General features: G+C 29.7%; 2 protein-coding genes across 2 annotated transcripts; both read left to right on the forward strand.

The window, feature by feature from the left end:
• Positions 1-8,624: 8,624 nt before the first annotated feature.
• Positions 8,625-16,555, forward strand: LOC110633186 (histidine kinase 4). The gene is made up of 12 exons (XM_021781695.2): positions 8,625-8,875; positions 9,557-10,135; positions 10,542-10,775; positions 10,911-11,080; positions 11,613-11,831; positions 11,921-12,107; positions 12,203-12,254; positions 12,351-12,580; positions 12,867-12,965; positions 13,190-13,905; positions 14,943-15,452; positions 15,835-16,555. The coding sequence occupies exons 2-12, from the start codon at positions 9,770-9,772 to the stop codon at positions 16,097-16,099; spliced, it is 3,048 nt and encodes a 1,015-aa protein (XP_021637387.2). The 5' UTR covers positions 8,625-8,875; positions 9,557-9,769; the 3' UTR covers positions 16,100-16,555.
• Positions 16,556-22,079: 5,524 nt separating this feature from the next.
• On the forward strand, positions 22,080-23,087 carry LOC110632069 (EG45-like domain containing protein). Its single transcript, XM_021780184.2, has 3 exons — positions 22,080-22,262; positions 22,440-22,719; positions 22,896-23,087. The coding sequence occupies exons 1-3, from the start codon at positions 22,133-22,135 to the stop codon at positions 22,900-22,902; spliced, it is 417 nt and encodes a 138-aa protein (XP_021635876.2). The 5' UTR covers positions 22,080-22,132; the 3' UTR covers positions 22,903-23,087.
• Positions 23,088-25,183: the final 2,096 nt, after the last annotated feature.

Consider the following 25,183-nt stretch of genomic DNA (forward strand, 5'->3'; position numbering starts at 1 on the left):
GCTTTTATTAAACATTGCTATCATATGACCAATAAAAGTTGCTATTGCCAAACCCTAAACCTAATTGCATTTGACTTTATGCATTCTCCATATTTGATTATCATTTTAGTAATGTACAGGCAATACAATATAATAGAGGGCAGCTCTCCCATTACTATTCATATTATATTTTTCAAAAAAATAAAAATAAATTAATTTTATATTCATTTAACTTTAATTAAAATTTAAATTCAAAAATTGACAGTTTTAGAAATAATTTTAATATTATTAAATTAAAGTTTATTAATTTAAATAAATTTAATATATTCACATTTGATAGTGATAAAACTTTTTAAATACATTAAAAAATATATATTATTGAAAAAGACAATCATTAACTCCAAATGAATTAGTCTTTTATATATCATAAAGTAGAGATAAAAAAATATTTTAATGTAAAAAAATTATATTGACATTTGATTTGACGGCCATATTAAGTATAATTGATGTTAAATAAAGTAATTATATACTTAGGAGTAACCTAACTCATATCATAATCTAATCGACATTTAATTTCCAAACGTTACATCTGCTGAGGTCTGTCTATGCATATTTGATGTAGCTTAGTGGGTTTACATCACTATGATGTTTCCTACTAAACTTTCTTGGCCAATTTTTTGAATTCTCTGCTCTGGTTTCTATGGGTCAACCGCCTACTCTGTCCTTTTCATCCCAAAAAGCCTCTCCACTATCAAACCCATATGCTTTCAAATCCACTCATATCTATACTCTATACTTTGTTATATATTGGTGGTCCCTTTTTTTAGTTAATTTATGGGATTTATTAAAAAATTAAAAAGAAAGTTATCTTATAATAAATAATAATAAAAAGTTGATTTCCTAGAACATTAGATTTTTTTTATAAGCATTATAAATATAAAAATATTTACTAGAAAAATTATAATATATATATTCATAATAATATTCATTTATTTTTTTTATCAAAAGTACAAATTAGAGATTAAGGGATTCGAAATTAATACTTATCAGACTTGAATTATATTATCAACCAACGAAATTAAGACGTACTTAAGTGAATAATGCTTATTCACTCAAATAAATTTTAAATATTATTATAATGTATTAGTGTAATTAAAATTATAAATTTCTTAAATTTAAATTTAAATTTTATTAAATGAGAAAAAGGGATTTTTTTATAAAAAAAAAGAAGAAGAAAGAATATATATTTTTAGTGTGTAACTCAATCTTCTTGATTGGCTCCACCAAGACACAACATTTAATATATATCCCTAATCTAAAACAAGGTTTAGAGATAAGAAAACTGTTAATTTTTAACACGCATTACTACAAGCCAAAGTGATGGAATTTTAATAATTACAAAATAAATAATTAAAAATGTTTACATTAGAATGTAGACAACCAAACGTGGCATCCAACGAGAGAGGCTCAACAAATTGGTCCCCCACCATACTTGAAAGCCAACGTGAGTCACCCATTATTCCTTTGGGGTAAAGTACGGAATCATGCAGACGATTATGATCATTTCTCTTTTACCATTATCTCTTTATTTTCAAACTATACTTTTCCAGGTGGCCTTTTGTTTTAGATTTTCTATGCTTGGGCTTGGCTGTATTTTCGAAGCCACTTATGGATACAAGTTATTCCGAAACCAGAGATTGCTCCATGCCACCAGTTTACGCGATTATCTCTCACAGGTTCACTTTCCATGTCATGAGGATGATTCACAATGCGATGATAGTAATAAATTATTATTTTATATATATATACATATAAAATATTGTATATAAAATATATAAAAAAATAAAAATAAGGCAAATATATTATCAATAAAAAATAATAAATTTGCAATAATAACTATTACATAATTATAATTTTAATTATTATATAATTTCAAAATATAAATTTTATAAATTAAAGAAATAAAAATTAAGCAATATTAAAATATTGTACTATATATTTATTTAAAATTTATAAATTTAAAAGTTAAAAAAAAATGCATATAAGGCTATTTACACAATACACCAGAAGTAGTAACATGGATTTTTAACTTTACTAAAGAGATACACTTAAATTTCTTGATTTATAATTGGTTTTAGAAAATTGCTTTTAATAGTTTTCACTATTTCCGAGTTCTAAGTGCTGGATTGAAGTCCCAGCATCTGCAGTTTAGGAGAATTTCTTAATTTTTCGACTTCTTCATTTGATGCAATATATATATATATATTTGAATGGTGGTGGAATTGAGCAAGGGAATTACAATTACAAGAAAGATCCTCTCGAGGCCAACTAAATGGTGAATAGTGTTGCAGCGCCGGGTGAGCCCATGTTATCTCAAAAATAGTAAGCTTGGGCCTAAATGCCTATTTTATGCAAACTCTAACTTGGGCTAATGGTATGGTGCCATAGAAAAACTAATTGTGGACTTTGCATCAAAGAAATTTGTTTTCTTTCTAATGGGGTATCTTCCTTCACCAATTGATGCTGATAATTTTTCTTGGTTTGACTTTGAGCTTGATAATAATTGTTTTCAAAATGTTGATGATGGGTTTGATTAAAGAGGTTATCTCTAGTTTTGTGCTTTTATTTTATTATATTATAACCAAATCTAAATGATGCGATTTTTCAACCAACCATATCCCAACTCACTAGACCTCAATTGGCATATACCTAATCTTAAGGTCCAAATGATACCTTTATGGCCGGTGTTGTGCCTGTGCAAAATTCTGCATTTTTTTCATCTACCTTCAATTCATGTCTACTAATTATTATTATAATCAAGGAACTTATTCTATACATATATATATATTCCCCTTTTGCGTTTCAAAACTTATTTACTACTACAAGTTTATGAAATAAATTTATCATTTTTTTTATTCATAACTATATGATATTAAGGCAGTGTTCGATTTAACTTATAAAAATTAATTTAGACTTATAAGTTAATACAAAACTTATAAGTATCTAAAATTTTAAATAATTATGTATTTGATTAAAATTTATATAAGTGACTGATAGATAATTAATATATTTGATAAAAAATATTTTATAAGTATGTTTATTATTAAAAAATATATTAAATAAAATATGTGATGAAATTTTAATAATAAAAAAAATAATATAATAAAACACTTAGTTATATTTTAGTATATGTTATAGTTTTCCACACGGAAGATGGTCTATCCAAAAATGCTGTAGCGAACAAGACTTTGAAGCTATTATAAGTATTTCAAGGTGGTTAAAATCAACATCACCAAGTGTGTTTTCTTGATAAAGTGGCATTGAGACTCAAAAAAGTTCATTGTCAAAGTAAATTGCATTACTTAGTTGTTGATTAATGTTTGGAAGAATAATAGCCGATAATTAAAAATATTAATTTTAATTAATTAATATTATTATTTAATTTTATTAAATACAATTATAAGGATAATTGAAAGTCCAAGTTGCTATGAAGTTCTGATTTGGAGCCCACTTAGTAGCAGTTTGTCTCAATGGTCCTACATACCCTGTTTATGCATGAAAATTTCTTATGGTACCCACCAAAGGAAATTAAAATTTTTTTTTATTTTTATTATTTATTAAAAAAAACCATAAATAGTCTAAGGATTGCTTTTCAAGAAAGGACTATCATGATAGTCTTTGTAGAAATGATTGGGAAAAAAAAATTAAAAAAGGAAAAAAGTGACAAGGAACCAATGTCCTCTAATTAGATTTAAAAAAAAAAAAAAAGTATCATATCTTTGCTCCACTGGGCTTGAGAGATTTGCCCAACCTTCACGACACTAGAAATAGAACCAAGTCAAATTCAAACTTCAATTTCTATATTTGTTCGACTTTATTGGATTTGGCAAGGTTATGTGCTCAACATATTTGCATATTAAAAGATGTTCCATTTAACAATCATATTATAATTTATTTTTATTTGTAAAAAAAAACTGTTCAAGTATAACAATTATAATCCCTTTAAATTCGAGATTCGGTATTATCAATTGATTTAATTCAATTCATTTTATAGAAAGAGATTTATCGCTAAACTTGAAATGACATCTAATAAAACGAAACATTAGAAAATTCAACACTTGCTCTTATTATACTTTCAAGCAGATATAATATTTAATTATCATATTAATGTGAAGAGTCGAATCTAAATAAAATAAAGTAATCTTACTAAATTAATGGCTAGATTATTAGGCTCAATTACGTATTATAATTTATAAAATTATTGTAAAAAATTAAATATAGTAGAAAAATGAGATATTCAAAAATAATTTATTGAACCCATGGTTATCCTAATCGAAATTGAAACCATTATAAATTGATTAATTATTTATTTAGAAAAGTATTTAATGAGGTCACATTTTTTGTAACGAAGAACGATAGGACAACCCATTATTTATATGATTGATTTCTTGACGCGTTAATTATCCTCAACTTCAATCATAATATAATTATTTTTAGAATTATAACATTTTAAATTTAAATTTAATAAAATTTGTATTTTTATGATAAAAATAATAGAACTTAGGACCACTATGTTATGTAAGTTAATGATTTATTTGAGTTTTAGCTTAATAACAATAAAATCGTTTTTAATATTATAAATTCTCAAGCTTAAATTTTAATAAAAATAATTATACAAAAAAAAAAAGAAATTATTCAAGAGACTTTTGTCAATAGGGTCTGTTGAATTTTGGCCCATATTAAAGCTTGATATGTGGTTTGATGGGAGAGGGATTACGTGGAAGATTTGATGAAGATTATATTCAAACTTCAAGCTTATTAATTAAGCGTTGAAACAGTTAGTTAAAAATGTTCCATCATCTCCTCCTTACATTGAATCTATAATTTTCCCTAAATAAAAATTTAAACAAAATCATGTGTGACATAAGTTCACGAGATTCCAAATTAGACCTTCTTATCTCCAGCATATGATTTATGATTTATTTTATGTTTATATATTAAATTGTGAAATGAATTGGTTTTAATCCTATTTTAAAAAAGTAATAAATAAATAAATATTTTTAATAAAAAATAATTATTAACATATTATTTTTTAAAAATTATATCTTATCAATTTTCATCTATCACTTTTCAAAAGTAATTTTATCAAAATTATTTATCACTTAGATAAAATTAAGGTGTATTGATTTTTTTTTTTTAATTTTACTCTTATTTTTGCTCCACACAATAATTACTTTTATAATTTTCTATAACACATTTTATTAACTTATTTTTCTTTATTAATTAAATGTAATAAAAGGTAATTTAATTAAATTATGAATAATTTTATTATAATTCAGATGATTTAATTTTTTTAAATTATTATATAAAAATCTTAAACGATATATAAAAATAAACGATGGTAATATAAAATAAACAAATGACATTTTTAATTTACTAAAAATATTAATGATATATATATTATATTTAATAAAAATATAATAATAATTATATTTCTATTTCCATTTTCATTTTTCATCAAGGAGAAAAATTTTGAATTAAATACATAGATTTACTCTCGACAACTTGAGAAGAAAATTAATCAAATTACCTTAGAGGGGTGTCAATTATCAATATATTTAAATGATAATAATAGAAGTAATTATATTTAATGAGATAAAAGGAGGCATGGGATGAAGCGTGAGAGGAAACACAGGACATCACATGGGCGAATAAAACCCAAAGGAAGGGGACCACAACAGAGCCATGGCAGGGCATGCAAAACCGCTAGCAATAGCAGCAGCGTAGGGCAGGATATCTTGGGGGGTGAGGCTGAGGGAAGCAAGCACCTGCCCCATGTGAGAGAGGAGAAGAAGAAGAAGAAGAAAGAAGGCGGTGAAGAATGGCAATGCGCAAAGAGGACATGATTATCATTTATTGAATAGAGAAACTTAGACTTTTATTTCTAAGAAAGCGATGCTCTGTGGGTCTTCACTAGCAACTAGCAACCCACATGGCCGACACTTCCACATCTCCCTCACTTTCAGTGGCTCCTAATATTTTCACTTGCACATTACATATACTTACAAACACATATCAACTCATTTTAATTATATTTTATTAATACTGAAATTTTATTTTAATTATATTAAAAAATTTCAAAATTGAATAATTTTAATTTTAATTAATCGAAAACTCAATAAATATAATGCATGCACATGAATGAGTGCCATAGCTATTGGCTTAGGCTAGTTGCTACCCTCTTCTTCTTCTCTTCTCTTCTGCCCATCTTTATATCTGTTGTGTTGAAGACAATGGTCCCCATGCAATCTCCCCCTTATTCCATCAGAAGATATCCCTTTTAAAAGAATACCCAACATCTGCAACTGTTGTCTATCTCCTTCATTTTTTGCCTTTAAATCACACCCACACTTCACCTGTCTATATTTGTCACTTATTGGGTCTTACAAATATGGTGAAATTCCTTTCCTAGTTGGGTTTTTTTTCTTTTTAAAAAAAAAAAATTTTTGAAAAAAAAAATTTTTCTTTTGCCTAGTTTGGACTAATGGGAAATCAAAGGATGACAGTAATTATGATAGTAATTATTATTGCTGCACTTTATAAAATTATGATAGTAATTTTTATTTTTTTTTATTATGATAGAAATATAATAAATTAAAAATTTGCATATAATATAAAATTTATTTTTTGTTTAATTAATAATTATATATTTATATTAATATTAAAAATTTTATAGTATAAAAATATGATCCATTAATATGTAACGACTAAAGGCTAAATTCACTTACTAATAATTTGTTGATTAAAATAATTGAAAAAATATTTTTCATAAAAAATATTTCATGAAAATACTTGCTATTATTTGCTTAAAATGTTAAATTAATATTTTATATTTATTTTATTTATATATAAATATTTTAATATTTTAATAAAATTATTAAATTTAAAAAATAGAAAATAATTAACTTTTTTAAAAAGAGAGAGTCATTTTCCTTAAAAATGATATAATTTTTTTCTTTAATTAAAAAAATATTTTATATTAACTCATTTTATTGAGTGTCTCAAATACTAAAAAATATAAAAAATAATTTATAAAATAAATATTTTCAATGAAATAAACGAAGTCTTAAAAAAAAAATTCATATTAAATTTACTAATTTAGAACATGAAAAAAATTAATTTGTGGCCTTTTTTTTTAAGGAAGTTTATTAATTGCCAATTTATTAAAAAAGATGGATTACAAATAAAGTTGTTATATATAGGTTCTGCATATATTAAAAATAATCCATAATGACATTTTACTTGATAATAATATTATTTTGAGTATTTTATAATTTCGTTTTTAAAATATGATAAAAATTATAGTTTAATATATTTATTTTTATAAGAAATAAGTTAATTTTCAATATATATTTCTGTTAATAAATTAAAAAAAGTCATTCTATTAAAATTTATGTTCATCAATAATAATCAAAGCAATTGATTTAAATCTAAAGAACTAAATTATTATAAATATTAAAATTATAAAAAATAAATTATTATAAAAAAATAATAAACTAAACTGTTATAGATTTCAATTCAATAATGATAAATTTTAGTAAAAATATTATTTTATTAATATAAAATATTTTAGGAACAAATATATTTTTCATAAAAAAATAGAAAAATTAAACTACAAATTTTACTTTATTTACTATATTATTTAATACGTAGATGGGTAAATTGATTTAAAGTTTTTTTTTCATAAATAATGCATTTTATAATTACCTTCTACAAAAGACATTGCCCATTTCTAATCAAATATTAGCGAGTGAGCGGAAGGAGATAATAATAATAATAATAATAATAATAATAATAATAATAATAATAATATGTGGAAATATAATTGGAAAAAGGGCAAATTAGGTGGGAATGAGATCTATTCCTGGTCGCGGGGTCACTATCTCAAAGATATGTGATAGTGATTTTTGCCACCCAAACCCAAATACAATAACCTTTTTTTTTTTTTTTTTTTAAAGTTTTATTGTTCTCAATTCATTAATCACAAACAAGAAAATTAACATATAATTAATAATAATAATAATAATAATAAATCACAATTCAAAGAAGAAAAACTTGTTCAAAACACAATTGAGGCAGATATTGAAACACCAACTTATTCCTCCATCTGTACTCTAACCTAGTCTTTGCTTTGAGTCAATTTCTTCATTCTAGCTTGCATAATTATATTACCCAAGTGTATGTGTCATAATCAATCTCATTTCTGCTACCACTTGCCTAACTCAATTACATTGACACACGCACACATAATATCTATGTAATTTTTATTATAAAATGCACTAAATATTTCTAAAAAACAACCATGAAATAATTGATAAAGAATTATCTTTATTATAAATTGATTTATTATGTAACACTTTGAAAGTCATTTCCAACTCTTATGATAAGTCTCTTTCTATAGCTCTCACATGAGAGCTCTGTTTTTTGCGATACAGATCACTTGCATTAATAGAAAAATACACAGATACATACGAGAGTGGAGAGGGAGAGGGTAGAGTAAAAGAGACAGAGAAGAGATGAAAGAATAATAATAAAAAAAAGGAGGAGGACAGAGAAGAGAGAGAGAGAGGGAAGAGAGTTGCAGGAAGAGAAAGTAATAGTTTAATGGATTGTGGGAGAGAATGGACGCCACCGTATCTACAAAAATCCTAAAAATTCGATTCAGTTAGCTTTAAAAAGCAAAGGACAGATAAAAGCGTATATAAATATAATCTCATACGTATATAAAGAATTCAATATTAAATTGCGGAAAAGTCAAAAAAGAATTGAAAATACTCTCAACTCTGTTCTGTTCTCAATCGCTATTATTCAAAGAAACTCCTCCACCTTTCTACAGGTAAACCATTGTTTTTGTTTTTGTTTTTGTTCCCTTCTTTCAACTACCCATTTCTTTATCTCGCTTTCTTTCTCTGTCTAAAAGCATTTGCTTTGTTTGCCTGCTTCTGCTTCGCTGTGTGTGGTGTGTTGTTGAGTTTATTTGTGCTGTGAAGATGAGTTCTTGATTATTATTTTATTTTTTTAAGCATTAAAGAAGAGAAGTGAACGTGCTCTTTCTTTTTTTGTCCTTTTGCTCTCTTATATTTAACAAAACCAGCAGATTTCACGCTTAGAGATAAAAATGATTAGTGTTTCCTGCAGTTATAAAAATGATTAGTGTTTTCTGCGGTTCTTTTTTTTTTTTTCTTTCTTTTTTTATAGGAAACAATCTTTGTTGAGAGATGAAAAGAGATACTATTCTTTGGAATTTGGGCTATTTTCCATCTTTTGAGAGCCATGCTTGTCTCTAACAATTGAGTAACTCATTCTTTCCTTTTTTTTTTTTTCCCTTTTCTTTTCTGGGTCTTTCCTTTTTGATTCTTGAAATGAGTTTCTAGAGAGGGAGAGGGTAGATTTGTTTATTTGTCCAATTCTTGTGCTAGTCTCTGTTTTATTTTTTGCTTGAATCACGCAAAACAATGCTATTGATGATAATTTACCTCTAGTTAAGCTTAGCAGTACCCTTTTCTTTCTATATCAGAAAAAGGGTACCTGCAAATTTGCCAGTCTTTTAAAGGAAGTTCCCTAATATATCCGCTATACGCACACATGTCTGTGGGTGCATGTGTTCTTGGGGCCTTTCTTGCTCGGATATGAACTGGGTTACAGAGAAACAACAAGAAAACCAAGAAAGCAAACGGCAACAACTTAAACAAGAAACAGAGATATTCTAGTTCTTAGTTTCTTCGTATCCATGGCTGTGAAGCTACAGCAGATCCACCACCAACATCACCACCACCACCACCACTCTGTAGCTGTCAAGGTAAATGAGCAGCAGATGGGGACAAAAAGGGGGTACACATTTATCCAAGCTCACAGGGCTTGGCTTCCTAAATTCCTGTTGCTCTGGGTCATGCTTGTGGCATTTATTAGTTGGATGATATACAATGGCATGGATGCTGATAATAAAGTAAGAAGAAAGGAAGTACTGGGTAGCATGTGTGATCAAAGGGCAAGAATGTTGCAAGATCAATTCAGTGTTAGTGTTAACCATGTCCATGCGCTTGCCATTCTTGTGTCTACGTTCCATTACAACAAAAACCCATCTGCAATTGACCAGGTTAGTGCCCCTATGCATATACATATAATATATTTCTATTTGGTTTCTGAAAAATGAGAAGGTAAAAAAGATCAGGAAAAATGATTTCCAAATGTCACTTCTGCTGCTGTTTATTCTCGGCCAACATAACTGAAGTTCGATTTTATTTTTGCCAAATAATCATGCAACGCTTATTTGAATTTTTATGCTCGGAATTTTTTTTCCCTGCTTTTAATTTGTTGAGGCTGTGATTGGTTTCTGATAAAATTGAGGGAAATAATTTTGGGAACTTCTAGTTGCTGCTGCTTCGTTTTCAAGATGCAAATTTACAAAATGGGTTTGACTCGGTCAAATATTTGTATAAGATTAGTTCACTTGATGAGGCAAAGCAAGTTCTTTCCAATTGTGTTTCATACAAAAAATGCAGGAAACATTTGCTGAATACACTGCTAGAACATCATTTGAGCGGCCATTGTTGAGTGGGGTAGCCTATGCACAGAGGGTGGTTGATTCAGAGAGGAAGGAATTTGAGAGGCAACATGGATGGACAATAAAGACAATGGAGAAGGAGCGTTCACCAATACGAGATGAGTATGCGCCAGTGATATTTTCTCAAGAAACTGTATCCTACATTGAATCTCTTGACATGATGTCAGGGGAGGTAAATCAAAATTACACAATTTTTCTGCCTCATTCTGGTTTTCTTGTTTATGCTATTTTAGGTTCTAACAGTATCACAAAATCAAAATCTGGATTTTAATTGGGATTGAGCCTGTAATTTTGCCTCTTTATGTAGGAGGACAGAGAAAACATACTGAAGGCTAGAGCTACAGGGAAAGCTGTTTTGACAAGCCCCTTCAGGTTACTAGGTTCGCATCATCTTGGTGTCGTCTTGACGTTCCCAGTTTACAGGTCTAAGCTTCCTCAAAACCCCACAGTGGCACAGCGTATAGAAGCAAGTGCAGGGTAAACAAGAAAAAAGTTTGCATTTTGTTTTTGTCATTTCTGGAATTTTGATTCTGATACAGTAAAAACATGTCATTTTGTGTCATCTATAGACCTGCTTTAATGCTGGCAGCAAAGTCCTAAATAAGAAAAAGATATTATTACATTATGTTTCTGTGAGATCATTTCATCATTTTAATATGATTCAGCTGTTCCATTTTCCTAAAACAATTGAAGAACATTTGGCACAGCAAATGCTTTGTTATTCCATACGCTGAGCAACATGTATAATTGTTATTTTATGTTACTGTTATGGGCCTGAAGTGTAAATCTAGCCTTTGACTCTGTGGTTCAATGGGATTAAATTCAAAGCCAACTGTGCCCTTATGCAGGGGTGTAGGGTTTAAGGAGGGGGAAAGCCATCCCCTGATTTGTCTTGCAATATCACATCCTTTACAGAATGGTGGATGTTCTGAATTGACAGAAATTCATTCATTTGTTAATGTGGAATTTATTGATGCCCTTTATAATATGTATTTCTAATTTTAAGCAGATACCTTGGTGGAGCCTTTGATGTTGAGTCCCTTGTGGAGAATTTACTTGGACAACTTGCTGGGAATCAGGCAATTTTAGTGAATGTTTACGATGTAACTAACTCTTCAGATCCCTTAATCATGTATGGTCACCAAAATCAAGATGGTGACATGTCTCTTGTGCATGAAAGCAAGCTTGATTTTGGAGACCCATTCAGGAAACATCAGATGATATGTAGGTGAGTGCATCCAATAATTGGTCAATATTTCACAAAATATGGGTCAGGTCTTCAGCATGCAGATACTTACTGATTTGGATTTCAAGCAGATATCATGAGAAGGCGCCGACGTCATGGACGGCACTCACTACCGCATTCTTATTCTTTGTGATCGGTTTGTTAGTGGGTTATATCTTATATGGCGCAGCAATTCATATTGTCAAAGTGGAGGATGATTTTCATGAAATGCAGGAGCTGAAAGTCCGTGCAGAAGCTGCTGATGTTGCCAAATCCCAGGTACTTATTCAAACATAATTGTGAAGGTAATTCATTCCTCATTACTAAGTTGGAGCTTCTTTTGACCTGAGTACCATTTGTGTTCTTGATGCCAGTTTCTTGCTACTGTATCTCATGAAATCCGAACACCTATGAATGGCATTCTTGGTAGGTGCATGATTTCTCTTTTTCCTTTCGGAGCATAAGCATGTTCTAGATGCTTGTACCTTCATAATTAGTTATGCGATCCGTGTATGATTGCAGGAATGCTGGCTTTGCTCCTAGATACTGATTTAAGTTCAACACAAAGGGATTATGCTCAAACTGCTCAAGCTTGTGGAAAGGCACTGATAGCATTGATAAACGAGGTGCTTGACCGGGCAAAAATTGAAGCTGGCAAGTTGGAGCTTGAAGCTGTCCCGTTTGACCTTCAGTCCATACTAGATGATGTTCTTTCTTTATTTTCTGAGAAGTCTAGAAACAAAGGAATTGAGGTAAGTCCTACAGAATTGCAAATAAAAGAAGTTTTACTTGTGTTTACTGTTGTAGGCTGAAATGCTTGGGAATGAAATTTGCTCAAGTTGAAGCATTTCATATGGTACTTGCATTTTATAAAAATTAAACTGCCAGGTGCTTTTTATCATTTTCAAAACTGACATTCTGCAATTATTTTCTTCTCTCTTTTCCCTGGCACTTGACGTCAATGGATATGGTGCTTATAATGTGGTGTCTCGTTACATCATCTCAAACATGGATATGCCATCAACTGTGGAATTATAGCTGGCTGTGTTTGTTTCTGACAAAGTTCCAGATATTGTTCTGGGGGATCCTGGGAGATTCAGACAGATAATTACCAATCTTGTGGGGAACTCTGTTAAGGTCAGTGAATTGCTAGCACAATCATTATTAAATGTCTTGTTACTTTGCTTCAATTATCAGTATGCCAGTATGCTATATGGGTAAGATTTAGTGATTTTAGCCATAAATGTTACTTCTTAACATGTTGCTTTGTAATAGTTCAATGATATTTCCTACTGCTGGATACGTTATTATCTTCGAAATACTTTTGGCGTAGTTGATTTATGTAACTAAATTTTTGGCAGTTCACTGAACGAGGGCATATATTTGTTAAAGTTCATTTAGATGAACATGCTAAGGCCACTACATTTGCAAAAGCTGACAGTTGTTTGAGTGGAGGATCCAAAGAAAGTGTAATAATGTCTGGTGCTCGCCAGTTCAAAACCTTAAGTGGTTTTGAAGCAGCTGATGATCGGAACAGTTGGGAAGCCTTTAAGCATTTAGTTGCTGATGAAGAATTCCAATCCAGTGGTTCATTAAATGTGCTAACCACTAATGAAGCTTCCGAGAGTGTTACTTTGATGGTATCTGTGGAGGATACAGGAATTGGAATCCCCTTGCATGCTCAGGATCGTGTTTTCATGCCCTTCATGCAGGCAGACAGTTCAACCTCGAGAAATTATGGAGGAACTGGTATTGGCTTGAGCATCAGTAAATGTCTGGTTGAGCTTATGGGTGGTCATATAAACTTTATTAGCCGGCCGCAGGTTGGAAGCACATTTTCATTCACTGCTGCTTTTGGGAGGTGCAAGAAAAATGCATTTAACAAAATGGAAAAGCGAAATTCTGAAGATCTTCCTTCCAGCTTCAGAGGATTGAAAGCAATGGTAGTTGATGGAAAACCAGTTAGGGCTGCTGTAACCAGATACCATTTGAAGAGGCTTGGTATTGTGGCTGAAGTTGCAAGTAGCCTCAAGGTGGCTGCAGGTACCTGGGGAAAAAATGGTTCACTGACGTCTGGGTAAGTTCTTCATAGATATCTTTGATTAAATTTACATGGGAAGAATAACAAAAGATATATCTGCAATTTTTGGCCCCTAATTGAAGATGTTTGTATGGCTTTATCAGTTACTTACAAGAGAGGAAATCTTCAGAAGCTACCACATTAAATATATCTAATTTGAGGGTGCTAAACTAGCTATTTGTTAGAGCAGAATGCACTTTTCTTCTTCCCCAAATTAAATTTTCCCTTAAAACCACTTTGAAGCAAATTAATTTTTCCCTTAAAACCACTTTGAAGCGAAATAGAAGTATAGAACACTTCTGCGAGTAAGATTCTATTGTAAGTCTTGCCTCAAAATAGTACGGTACTTTTTTTTATCCTGTTAGTAGTAGTTATAAACATGGTGGAATATAGCCAATCCTAACTACATTGGGATTAAGGTTGAGTTGAGTTTTGTCCTGGTAGGACTTCAGTTTTGGAGTTTGGACTCCGTATGAAAAAAATAGATTTGATGTCAATTCTATCTTGTTATTTATCTTATGTCTTGCTTTTAAGTTTAGGGTATATGGTGTGAGATTTTAACTTTATGGATTTTGTGAGTTACTCTTGATAAAGTTTCCTCTTTTACCCTCAGAGCAGTTGCTTTGTGGATTTGTAAATGCACTGTTTTATCTATATCACCGGCAAAGGTATATCACTGGTAAAGGTAATGCGTGGAATTGCCATTTCTAGATAAGATAATCAAAGAAGATATGACTGTCATTAGATTCTCTCCTGAATTCGGGAGGTATGCACTTATATTAGGTCATGCTGTGGGAGTTTTTCTTAAGTAGATTAGATGTTCTGTTCCATAAGTAACTGGTGCACAATAAGACATGAACCATGCGCCTAGTTGACAGGGAATGCTAGCTATGCTTCCTACAAGATGACCAGAAAGAAGATTTCTCGAGGAATCAATTAAAAAAAATCTACAATAGAATTCCTATTTCTACATTTTGTTTAGAACTTGAAATTATGATATAATGTATTTAGCTGCACCTCTTTTTTATTTTCAGTGGCAGCAGTACCCAGCCAGATATAGTTCTGGTTGAGAAGGACTCATGGATTTCAGGGGAGGATGGTTGTTCAAGCGTATGGCCACTGGACTGGAAGCAGAGTGGACTCGTTTTTAAGTTGCCTAAGATGATACTTCTTGCTACTAATATCAGTAATGATGAATTTAATAAAGCAAAAGCATCAGGTTTTGCAGATACTGTGATCATGAAACCTTTGAGAGCAAGTATGGTGGCTGCATGTCTTCAGCAGGTGTTGGGACTGGGGAAGAAGAGGCCACAAGGGAAAGATGTGCCGAATGGATCTTCTTTTCTCCGGAGTCTACTCTGTGGCAAGAAAATTCTGGTGGTTGATGACAATATGGTAAACCGTAGAGTTGCTGCAGGTGCACTGAAGAAGTTTGGAGCTAATGTGGAGTGTGCCGACAGTGGCAAAACAGCGCTAAAATTGCTTCAACTACCACACAGTTTTGATGCATGCTTCATGGATATTCAAATGCCAGAAATGGATGGGTAAGTTTTCAAGGTTCTGTTTGTTTATTGTTAAACTGCATTCTTGAAAATCAAAAAAGATGCTTTAAGTGTAGATCCTTATTTCTTAAAAGCTGAAGTTAGCGATTTCGTTGACCCGACTTTGTTGTTTTTGTTGATGAACATTCTCTACATTCAGTAGACAATGAACATACTTGACATTCAGTAGACATGTCACATAATTCATATACGTGAACCCATACTTTTTTTGTTCTGGTTAACAAATGTTTCTAGCTTGAATCCACAGATACTTAAATCTTCTCTCACTTATGCACGCCTATAAGTGGCTGCATGGTCTGGGAAACATTAGAGCAAGGGCTTCTTGTACACTACATGATCGATTTTCCTTTAATTCTTCTTCCAGGTTTGAGGCAACTCGCCGTATCCGGCAGATGGAGAGCGTGGCAAATGACCAGATAAATGGTCAATCCATGGTGGAAGAAGGAACTGCTAAAAAGGGTGAGTGGCATGTGCCAATTTTAGCCATGACTGCTGACGTGATACATGCCACATATGATGAGTGCCTGAAATGCGGGATGGATGGATACGTGTCAAAGCCTTTTGAGGAAGAAAATCTCTACCAGGCAGTTGCCAAGTTCTTCAAAGCCAAACCTATCTCAGACTCATAACCGGATCTCTCTTGCCTCCTGTAAACCAGGCAAAATATAAATTGTAGAGTTTTATTGGGTTGAGCACTGCCAGCAATTTTCAATCATCTGCTGGTGATGATGGATGATGGATGATGGTTTCCTTGGATTTTTATGATTCTTGATCAATGGTGATCGCAGGTTTGGCTGTATGGGCACTTATTTCTAACCAACTTCCTATTAACTTGACTAGAATCAGAGTACATGTATACTACTAAAGGAGCCTCCATCCCCCTTTTATGTATAGATCCTAGAAGAGGAAGGGAGCAAAAGGTGTAAATCTCATAATTTTTTGTCTTGTTGCTTTGTTGATGAAAAGGGGTCTCCACACCTTGATCTGTATTGTTGTCTGTTCTACATTGACTTAAAAATCAGTGAACTTTTCAATACTGAAAAAAGGTAGCCATCAGTAAAATGTGCATATCCACATTATCCAGATTTTCAATCCATTGAATTTTGCATCCATTGGATTTTGTCGTAGATGAAGGCTCATTGCTTCACTTAGAGTTGATAACCCAAACCTTCATCAAATAGAGTGCAATTATCATTTTGGAATTAGTGTCGATGATCGTATTCTGTTTTCGAAGATTCTGTTCATGCTCAGATTTCAGCTAGATTACAACTTGAGACTTGATTTGCTGCTGTATGGTATTGAGTTTTCGTCTTGTTCATTTAATAAGATTAAAATATATAGAGAAGAAAAAGGGAGGGTAGCCAAAAAAAGTCATTATTTAAAAAATACAAATAAAAATATATTTTTAGCATCAAATATATAAGTTCGTCGCTAATAATAAATTTTAGTGACAATAATTTGTTGCTAGTCCATATTATTTCATCGCTGGTACATTTTAACGCATGCTAAGGCAGACCATTTTGTGTACTGCCTCTGCTATTGCTATCTACACTGATTCTTCTGTCTAACAAAAGTGAGGACTCATCTTTTGGACTGAGTAGGAATAGCTAGACGCGAGAGAAAGACAAAAACAATGGTTCTAGTGGCCTTATCGAATTTGTTCCCGAGTTAAGGTCACCATTTTCTTTTGCTTTGGTTACTCTTTCTTTGGTCGGTCACTAAACTGCTTTCATTTCAGGCGTACACTTGCCTTGCCTTGCCTTGCCTATGCTTGCTTCTCGGCTTTGAACTTCAAACATTAACCTCCCTAAGAATTTGATAAATAAAAATAAAATAAAGAAATAATTAATTGAATAAGAATCCATTTTTTTAAATTCGATAAGGATAAATGATCTTTTTATATTATATTATTCAATTTTCGATGATTAATCAATTTGATCATTTAGATATTATCATTCATGATATTGATTAGACTCAATGATGTGACCCAACCGCAAGTGCACAGGTCGGTCGCACAAGTAGTATAGAAAATGATATCGTTTCCATGGAGAGTTATATTAGACTCGATGATGTGGCCCAACCACAAATGCACAGATCGCATAAGTAGTATAGAAAATGATATCGTTCTCACGGAGAATTATGTTAGTGATTGAATTGCTGATGTAAAATTAACTAATTATAGTTAAATTTAAACTAAAAAGGTAATAAAAGGAAGGGAATGGAATTTTAATTGTAATTTCAACTAAGAAATAATCTAAATAGGAATCCAACTATATTTATAAGAAATAAAACCTACAAAAGTAAGTGTGGCAAAAATTTAATTGATAATCAATCAAACTCAACTAACAATCAATGATAATAAAATGATTCCAGAGTTTAGGGATTCATATTCAATGTAATTTGAGATTTTAAATTGGTTATCCAAATACATGGGAATTATAGATTTAAAGGAGATTAATTCTTAAATCCTTTGAATACCCTTTCGAGTGAGACAAAGAGTGTTTTAATTAACTTAATCCTATTTTTGTAGAGCTGAAATTAATTAAAATTCATTAAGTTCTTTAATCAATCTATTAATCCTCTTAATCCTTAGTCTATTTCTAGATCCAAGTTAATTAAGTCCAATTTATTGATTATCTATATGAAAGTTTTCTCCTTTTGGTGCTTTAACCAAGGATTATGAACATTACTTAATGAGATCCTACACTAAGTATGTCATTGAGTACACAAAAAATGGATGAAACCTCATAAAAACCATATAACATGGATTACCCAATTAAAATTCATAAAATATCTTAAATATTGCATACCCAAATTCCAGAATTCTTAAAAACTACTCACTACCCATATTTAATGCAAAAGATTCTAAATAAATATGGAAATAAATCTGAAAAATAAACTAAGAATTAAGAAACCCAATAAAAAAAAAGGTAGAAAATAGTGAAGAAAAGATGAAATTTCCAAATCTGGGTCAGGAATGAAAGCAAATGTCGACTGCTTCCTGTCCCTTGCCTTTTTTGTGTCTTTCTCCTTTCCTCTATTTTCTGTCTGTCTAAATGAGATAAAAATTCTTTATTTATATTTTCTGACAAAGAAACCCTAAAATGGTATGTGAGGTCATCGATTCATGTGGGAGAATCTTTTTTTTTTCTAGCTCATTTATGAAGAAATGCACAGGTCATGCAAGATCTTGTTCCAATTTGGCAGTTACAGAGGCTTTCCATGAGGTTGCACAAGTTATGTGGGCTGCCTGTGCAAGTTTCTGCATGCTTTGAAGCCTCCCATGAAAGTGTATAACTGGACTGTATAATTTATGCTGCAAGTTATGCAAGTTTCGACAGTTTTAGAGTCTCTTCCGTGAAGCTACATGAGGGAAGGCATGAAAGTGCATAAGTTATGCAGCAGGTTGTGCAAGTTTCGGTTGGTGTAGGGTCTCTTCCGTGAATCTGCAAAAGGAATCCGCATAAGCTGTGCACTTTTCGGCAGATATTCAATTCTTTCTAATTTCTATGCAAAAAATGCACAGGTTATACAGTAAGTCATGCGGATTTCGGCAACTTCACAATTTTTAATTTCCAAGCTTCATTTTAACACTTTTGCGCTTGAAAATTACTTTCACTCGCATAATTACTTTTTAGTCCATCAAAAACACCATTTTATCTACAAATCAAAAACAAAATTACAAATTAGTCTAGAAATAAACAATTATGCAAAATTAACTAAATGACTAAAAAAATTAATTAAAAATAACTAACAAATCAATAAAATGACCATGAAATCTAACTTAATTAACTATGTAAAATGTATGCATCACTCGATATCATCGAGATGAAATTAATTCCATTGAATTTAGTATACATTGCTGATATTTTTAGCAATAAGATGCTTTTTCACAATATTTCATCTTTTTATTGACGGTACATTCGTTTCTAACTCCATAAGTAATTTCTAATAATGCTATAATATATATAAATTAAAATTTTAATATTATTTTTCTAATAATTATATTTATAATAAAAAATTTTATTATAATTCCTAATATATTAATTCTATAATCTTAATCTTGCAAGTATTATTAATTTATGAAAAATTATTTAATTTATTATAATAAAATCGATAAAAAAAATCTTAAAAACTAAATTTCTAAATATTTATAAACTTATAATATGGAGAAATAATAGGATAAACAAAAATACCCTTAATATAATTATAAAATTACTCCTAAAAATAATTATTTATTTAGCATAATTATAAAATTATTATTAAAAATTAAATATTTAATTAAATAAAAATTTGCATTTATATAATAGCCATTAAATACTATCCTATTCAACGATGACTGTCTTATTTATTACAAATTTATAGTAACTTTTTTTTTTAAATTTAATAACGACTAAGCTCTAACGAAATATTAAAATCGAGAATTTAAATTCTTAATTCAATTAATTACAAGTTTGTAAATAGAAACCATCCAATCATATCAAAGCCATACATAATTTTGTAAAAAAAAAAAATATTAATCTTAGCCTATGCTCAGTCTATAATTTTATATGGTTTGTGTAATTGACAACTGGAAAAGAAATTTTTTAGTGTGATTATTTGTAATTACGTAATTTTCAAATCGTTAATTATATTAAAATATTTTTTAGCATAAAATTTCAATTAAAAATAAATATAAAATATATTTTATATTATAAATATATTTTATATAATAATAAAAATATTTAAATATAAAATTTAAATCAATGAACTATTTTATTAATAAAATAAAATTTTAAAAATTATATTATAATTTATCGTTAATCATCTCAAATTGAATTTAGTTGCTTTAGTTACAATTGTGACGATTAACTGAAATTCAACTCTAAACGCACAATTTAAAGTTTTGATCATAATCATAAATATTCTAAAAGTTTTGAATTTTTTTTAATAAACTTAAAATTTATTATTTTAATCGAAAATAATTTTTTAAATTACCAACATAATATTTGATGTTTTTATATATATATTTTTTCAATTTATTAATAGAAAATCCATTAATAAATACTAACAGACCTTAATTCATTAATAAAGAAAAATTAGTACCAAGATTCACGGCAACCGACTGCGTCCATTATAATTGAATTATCAACAAATTTTATAGGAATCCATTGATAATCCATTTATTTCTTGTAATGTAAAAAGGATTGATAAATAAAGTAAACCATCAGCTGGAATTACTAATCAAGTAAGCTTTCAGGGTCAAAATCTGGATGACAAGCAAATACAAGAAGAATTAGACAAATATGATTGGCAACATACCAATATTACAAGCACAAAATTCCCAAAACTTTTATTTAAGTTAGCTTGTTTTCTTCATCAAGCAAAGAATTTTTACATATCCAAACATTGGAAAATCCAAACCAAAAGGCATATTCCTTATTATTCTTGTAGTAATATTATTATTATCTGATTGCAGAAAGATTTTGATCTCTAAGGCCTTGCTTGGACATCTATTAATATCCATGCTAATTTGCATAATTATATTTGTACTAATTGTCCAAGACCAAGGCATGCTCTAATTCACCTTCAACCAGCTGGTAGCCGCATGCATGATTGGTATAGCTCAGCTCTTGCATTTCTGGCAAAAGGATAAATTAAAGGAGTCATTTTTAACATTAACAAATGCTATTGATTTTCAAGTTTTGAAAAAAAGTTGAAAAATAAAATTTTTATTATAAAGAAAAACAACTAAATTTTTTTTCTTTTTTTTTAATCTTAATTAACTTTTAAAAAATTGATTTTTCAGTTTTTCATTTGAAAAACTAATACATGTCAATATAAAAATCTATTTTTCAGTTTTCTTAAAAAATTTTTCCAAAAAACTACTCTTAATTAAGCAAACTTTCACTTCAACTGTTGAAAATCAATGATCGATATTTTTAAATGATTTCCATCTATTCTATCAAAATATTTAATTCATTTTTAAAGAAAAATTTTAATCTAATCAAATAAGATATAATTTTTTTTATTAAATTAAATATCAATTAATATCGAATTATACTAAAAAAATTGATTTTAACTCACATAATAATTAGTATTAAAATTATTTTAATTTTCCATAAGTGAACAAACTTTCACTTCAACTGTTGAAAATCAATTGTTGATGTTTTTAAATGATTTCCATCTATTCTATCAAAATATTTAATTCATTTTTAAAGAAAATTTTTAATCTAATCAAATAAGATATAATTTGTTTTTATTAAGTTAAATGCCAATTAATATCGGATTATATTAAAAAAATTAATTTTAACCCATATAATAATTAATATTAAAATTATTTTAATTTTCCATAAGTGAACAAACTTTACTTCAACTGTTGAAAATCAATGGTTGATGTTTTTAAATGATTCCTATCTATTCTATCAAAATATTTAATTCATTTTTAAAGAAAAATTTTAATCTACTCAAATCAGTAATAATGCCTCGCAATGCCAAAGAAAATTGTCTTGGACTCCAATCCATATTTCGCAATGTCCAGCAATAAAAAAACAAACTATATGTCAAATAGAAGAAAATTTGCTTGTGTGATGTATTCATGTACACAACCATATGACTATAAATAGCTATTAGTTCATAGCATTATGCCCATCACTTGTTTAATTAGCTAACTAAAGAACGTAATGGTGATGGAAACAATTAACCGTATGCTTATTTTCTCCATGATAACCCTAGGGTTAGTCTTCTGCTTCTTCCCAAAAGAAGCTGCGGCGGACCAGGGGACTGCTACCTTCTACACTCCTCCATACGTTCGTAAGCTTTCATGAACTTTTATTCTTTAAAATTTTGATGCAAGGATATCAATTATATTGAGAGATTCTTTAATGTATTTGCTAATATATTGTTCTTTTCTTTCTCCTACTGATAGAAGATATCTAGATGATGGTCTAACAATATATTCTTATAGCTTTGATTGGATTAAAAATGCAGCATCTTCATGCTATGGGAATTCAGATGAAGGTGTAATGATTGCAGCAGCAAGTGAAGCAATATGGGACAACCGAGCAGCTTGTGGAAGAAACTATAGAGTGACTTGCCTAAGTGCAACCAACAAGGGAGACCCTCACCCTTGCAATGGTAACTCTGTGGTTGTGAAAATTGTGGACTATTGCCCCCCACCAGGTTGTCAGGCCACCATTGATTTATCTCAAGAAGCTTTTTCCTCCATCGCCAACCCTGATGCTGGAAAGATTAATATTGCCTTTGATCGGTAATTAACATATTCAGGCTTCATTCAACTTATTAATACATGCATCTTATAATATTCTCACTATTTTTGCTACACTAAGCATGATCATCAACTAAAGAATACACATAATTAATTAATATCTTGAACAGGGAGTTAAATTCATTTAATTAAATTTCTTTATTTTGTGTTTAATGCAGTGTGTGAAGTGAGAAGAGGGTTATGTTTCTGTTGGGTGGAAATAAGAGGCGTTTGAAGATACCAGAAGCAGCAGTGAATTAAAGTTATTATGTGCTTGAAAAAGATGTATTTGTAAAATAAAGTTTAAGTGCTTGAACAAGATGTATTTGTAATATTGTCAATATTCAGAAAAATAAATTAATTAAGATGCATGGGTCCGTAGTTTTGCACTAAACTAGCCCAGGAATTGTAGACTTCGGCCTACTCTGCATATGATCCCGAGCATTCAAAAACTCCAGAGCTCTAGCATGAATAAGCAGATCATTTGGAAAAAAAAAAAAAAAAAAAAAGAGCATTCCAAAGAAACCACAGTCTCCAGCAAGCCACTCCAGAAACCAGGGGCTAATTATTGTAGATTATAATAACATGTCGTTATGAGGAAAACTTAATCAATGAGGACCGAAGCAAACATAAATGTACATAAATAATTACGTATGAAACTGAAATTAATTTTGAAATTAGCTTTACATAGCTAGAACTCTCTTGCTAGGCTCTGCAAAATACCACCTTGATGTTTTGATTTCTGATATAATCAAGCTAAGTAATAACTAATCTAAGCATGTTAATGTTTGATTTTGATTCACAAGATTAGATATTCTAGGAGTAGCTTCCAGGTTTTGGCAGCTTACTTCCATTGTTATTATTGGAAATTTAGTGTAAATTAAAGAATGAATGGAAGTGGAATAATGATCTTTTGTTTAGTTATCATACAATCAAAATGAGCAGAAAGCTTAATTTGTATGGTTCTCTTTCCTGTTACAAAAGATCATGAAGAGACCAGATGCATGTTTTCTGCAAAGCTTGTCAGCCATTGGCAGGAACAAACTTGTTCATATTATTATATATACTACAAATTTATTCTATATGTGGAGGCCCAACTAGAGGCAGCAAATTTAGACCTTATCCATCGATCAGAAAGCAATTCATGATTGTGATTAAATTGAAATCTTGGTCACAAATATTATATAAATATAGGGACCGAAAGGTGGAGAGTTCATGGAAGATGGGACAGAAATAATGGTGAAAAATTCCAAAGCAATGCAAGAAGATTAAGCTTTGTCATCTTCATTTGGCACTAGCGACATATAGCTCCTATAATCAAACAAGACATTAATGACAACCATTAGAAAAAGCAAAATTACAGACATTCTTGATTATATATGCATTCAAATTATAAACTGCAAATTATTCCCCAAAAAGGACAAATGCTGGTGGCATTATAAATGTTCTACTTGATTTTTTATGAACTTAAACCATCATCCTATCATTTCAAATACAACAAATAATATTATAATAATATTTTTATTCATATAAATATTTTACCATATATATTATTAATTTAAATAATTAATTAAGTATTCAACTAATTTAAGCAAGAGTAATTTACATAAATTTTTAACTTACAATAAATTTGCATCAATAAAAAAAATTAAATTTAAAAATCAAAATTTGCATAAATATGTCTGTTTATTTTAATCAATAACCAAATGGTAGTTGACCACAACTATATTTTTTTCAACGCCCATGTTACCTTAATATTGTTTTTTATTGTTATTTGTATTAAATACTATTATTTATTATTACATTAAATATTGTTATTGATTGCATAGATTATTCTATTATATAGAATTTAGAAATTTATATATTACTTTATTATATTTTATTATCATATATCATATAGTATTGTTATATTATTATATTATAATTATATTATATTATATTTTTTATTATTTATTTAATTTTTAGATTTTTAATAGACTACTTAATATCTATGGACAATGGATGCTATTCAAAGTAGTGTCTCATTGTCTATGAACAATGGAAACTCTTTAAAATAGTGTTTCGTCTATAAAACATTATTATGGCTAGCGTCTTGTCTTCGAACTCATCCAGCTCGGCAACATTTCACTTCTCTTTTAATTAAGTTGAAACTCGCCCCTGGTTTTTTATGTTACACCCATTTAGAAAGAAGTCCATTAGTGTATCACACTTGCTTAATGAGTCATGAATAGTACATCCTAATTGTAGTTTTTTTTTATTAGATATTAATTGGTTAGTTTAATTATCATCACAGGGGGATTGCACTTACTGCTTTTAATTGCTAATCCCGGCTAAATCATGACCATAATTTTTCATGCATCTTATATGCAGATAACCAAGTTTGCTTGCGGAGGAATTGCGATCGGTTTTAGTGTTAGCCATGCTTTATTTGGTGGTGTGGCAGCATTAATTTTCTAGCATCATGGGC

Source organism: Hevea brasiliensis, chromosome 15, assembly GCF_030052815.1.
Source record: "Hevea brasiliensis isolate MT/VB/25A 57/8 chromosome 15, ASM3005281v1, whole genome shotgun sequence".
Classification (NCBI taxonomy): Eukaryota; Viridiplantae; Streptophyta; class Magnoliopsida; order Malpighiales; family Euphorbiaceae; genus Hevea; species Hevea brasiliensis.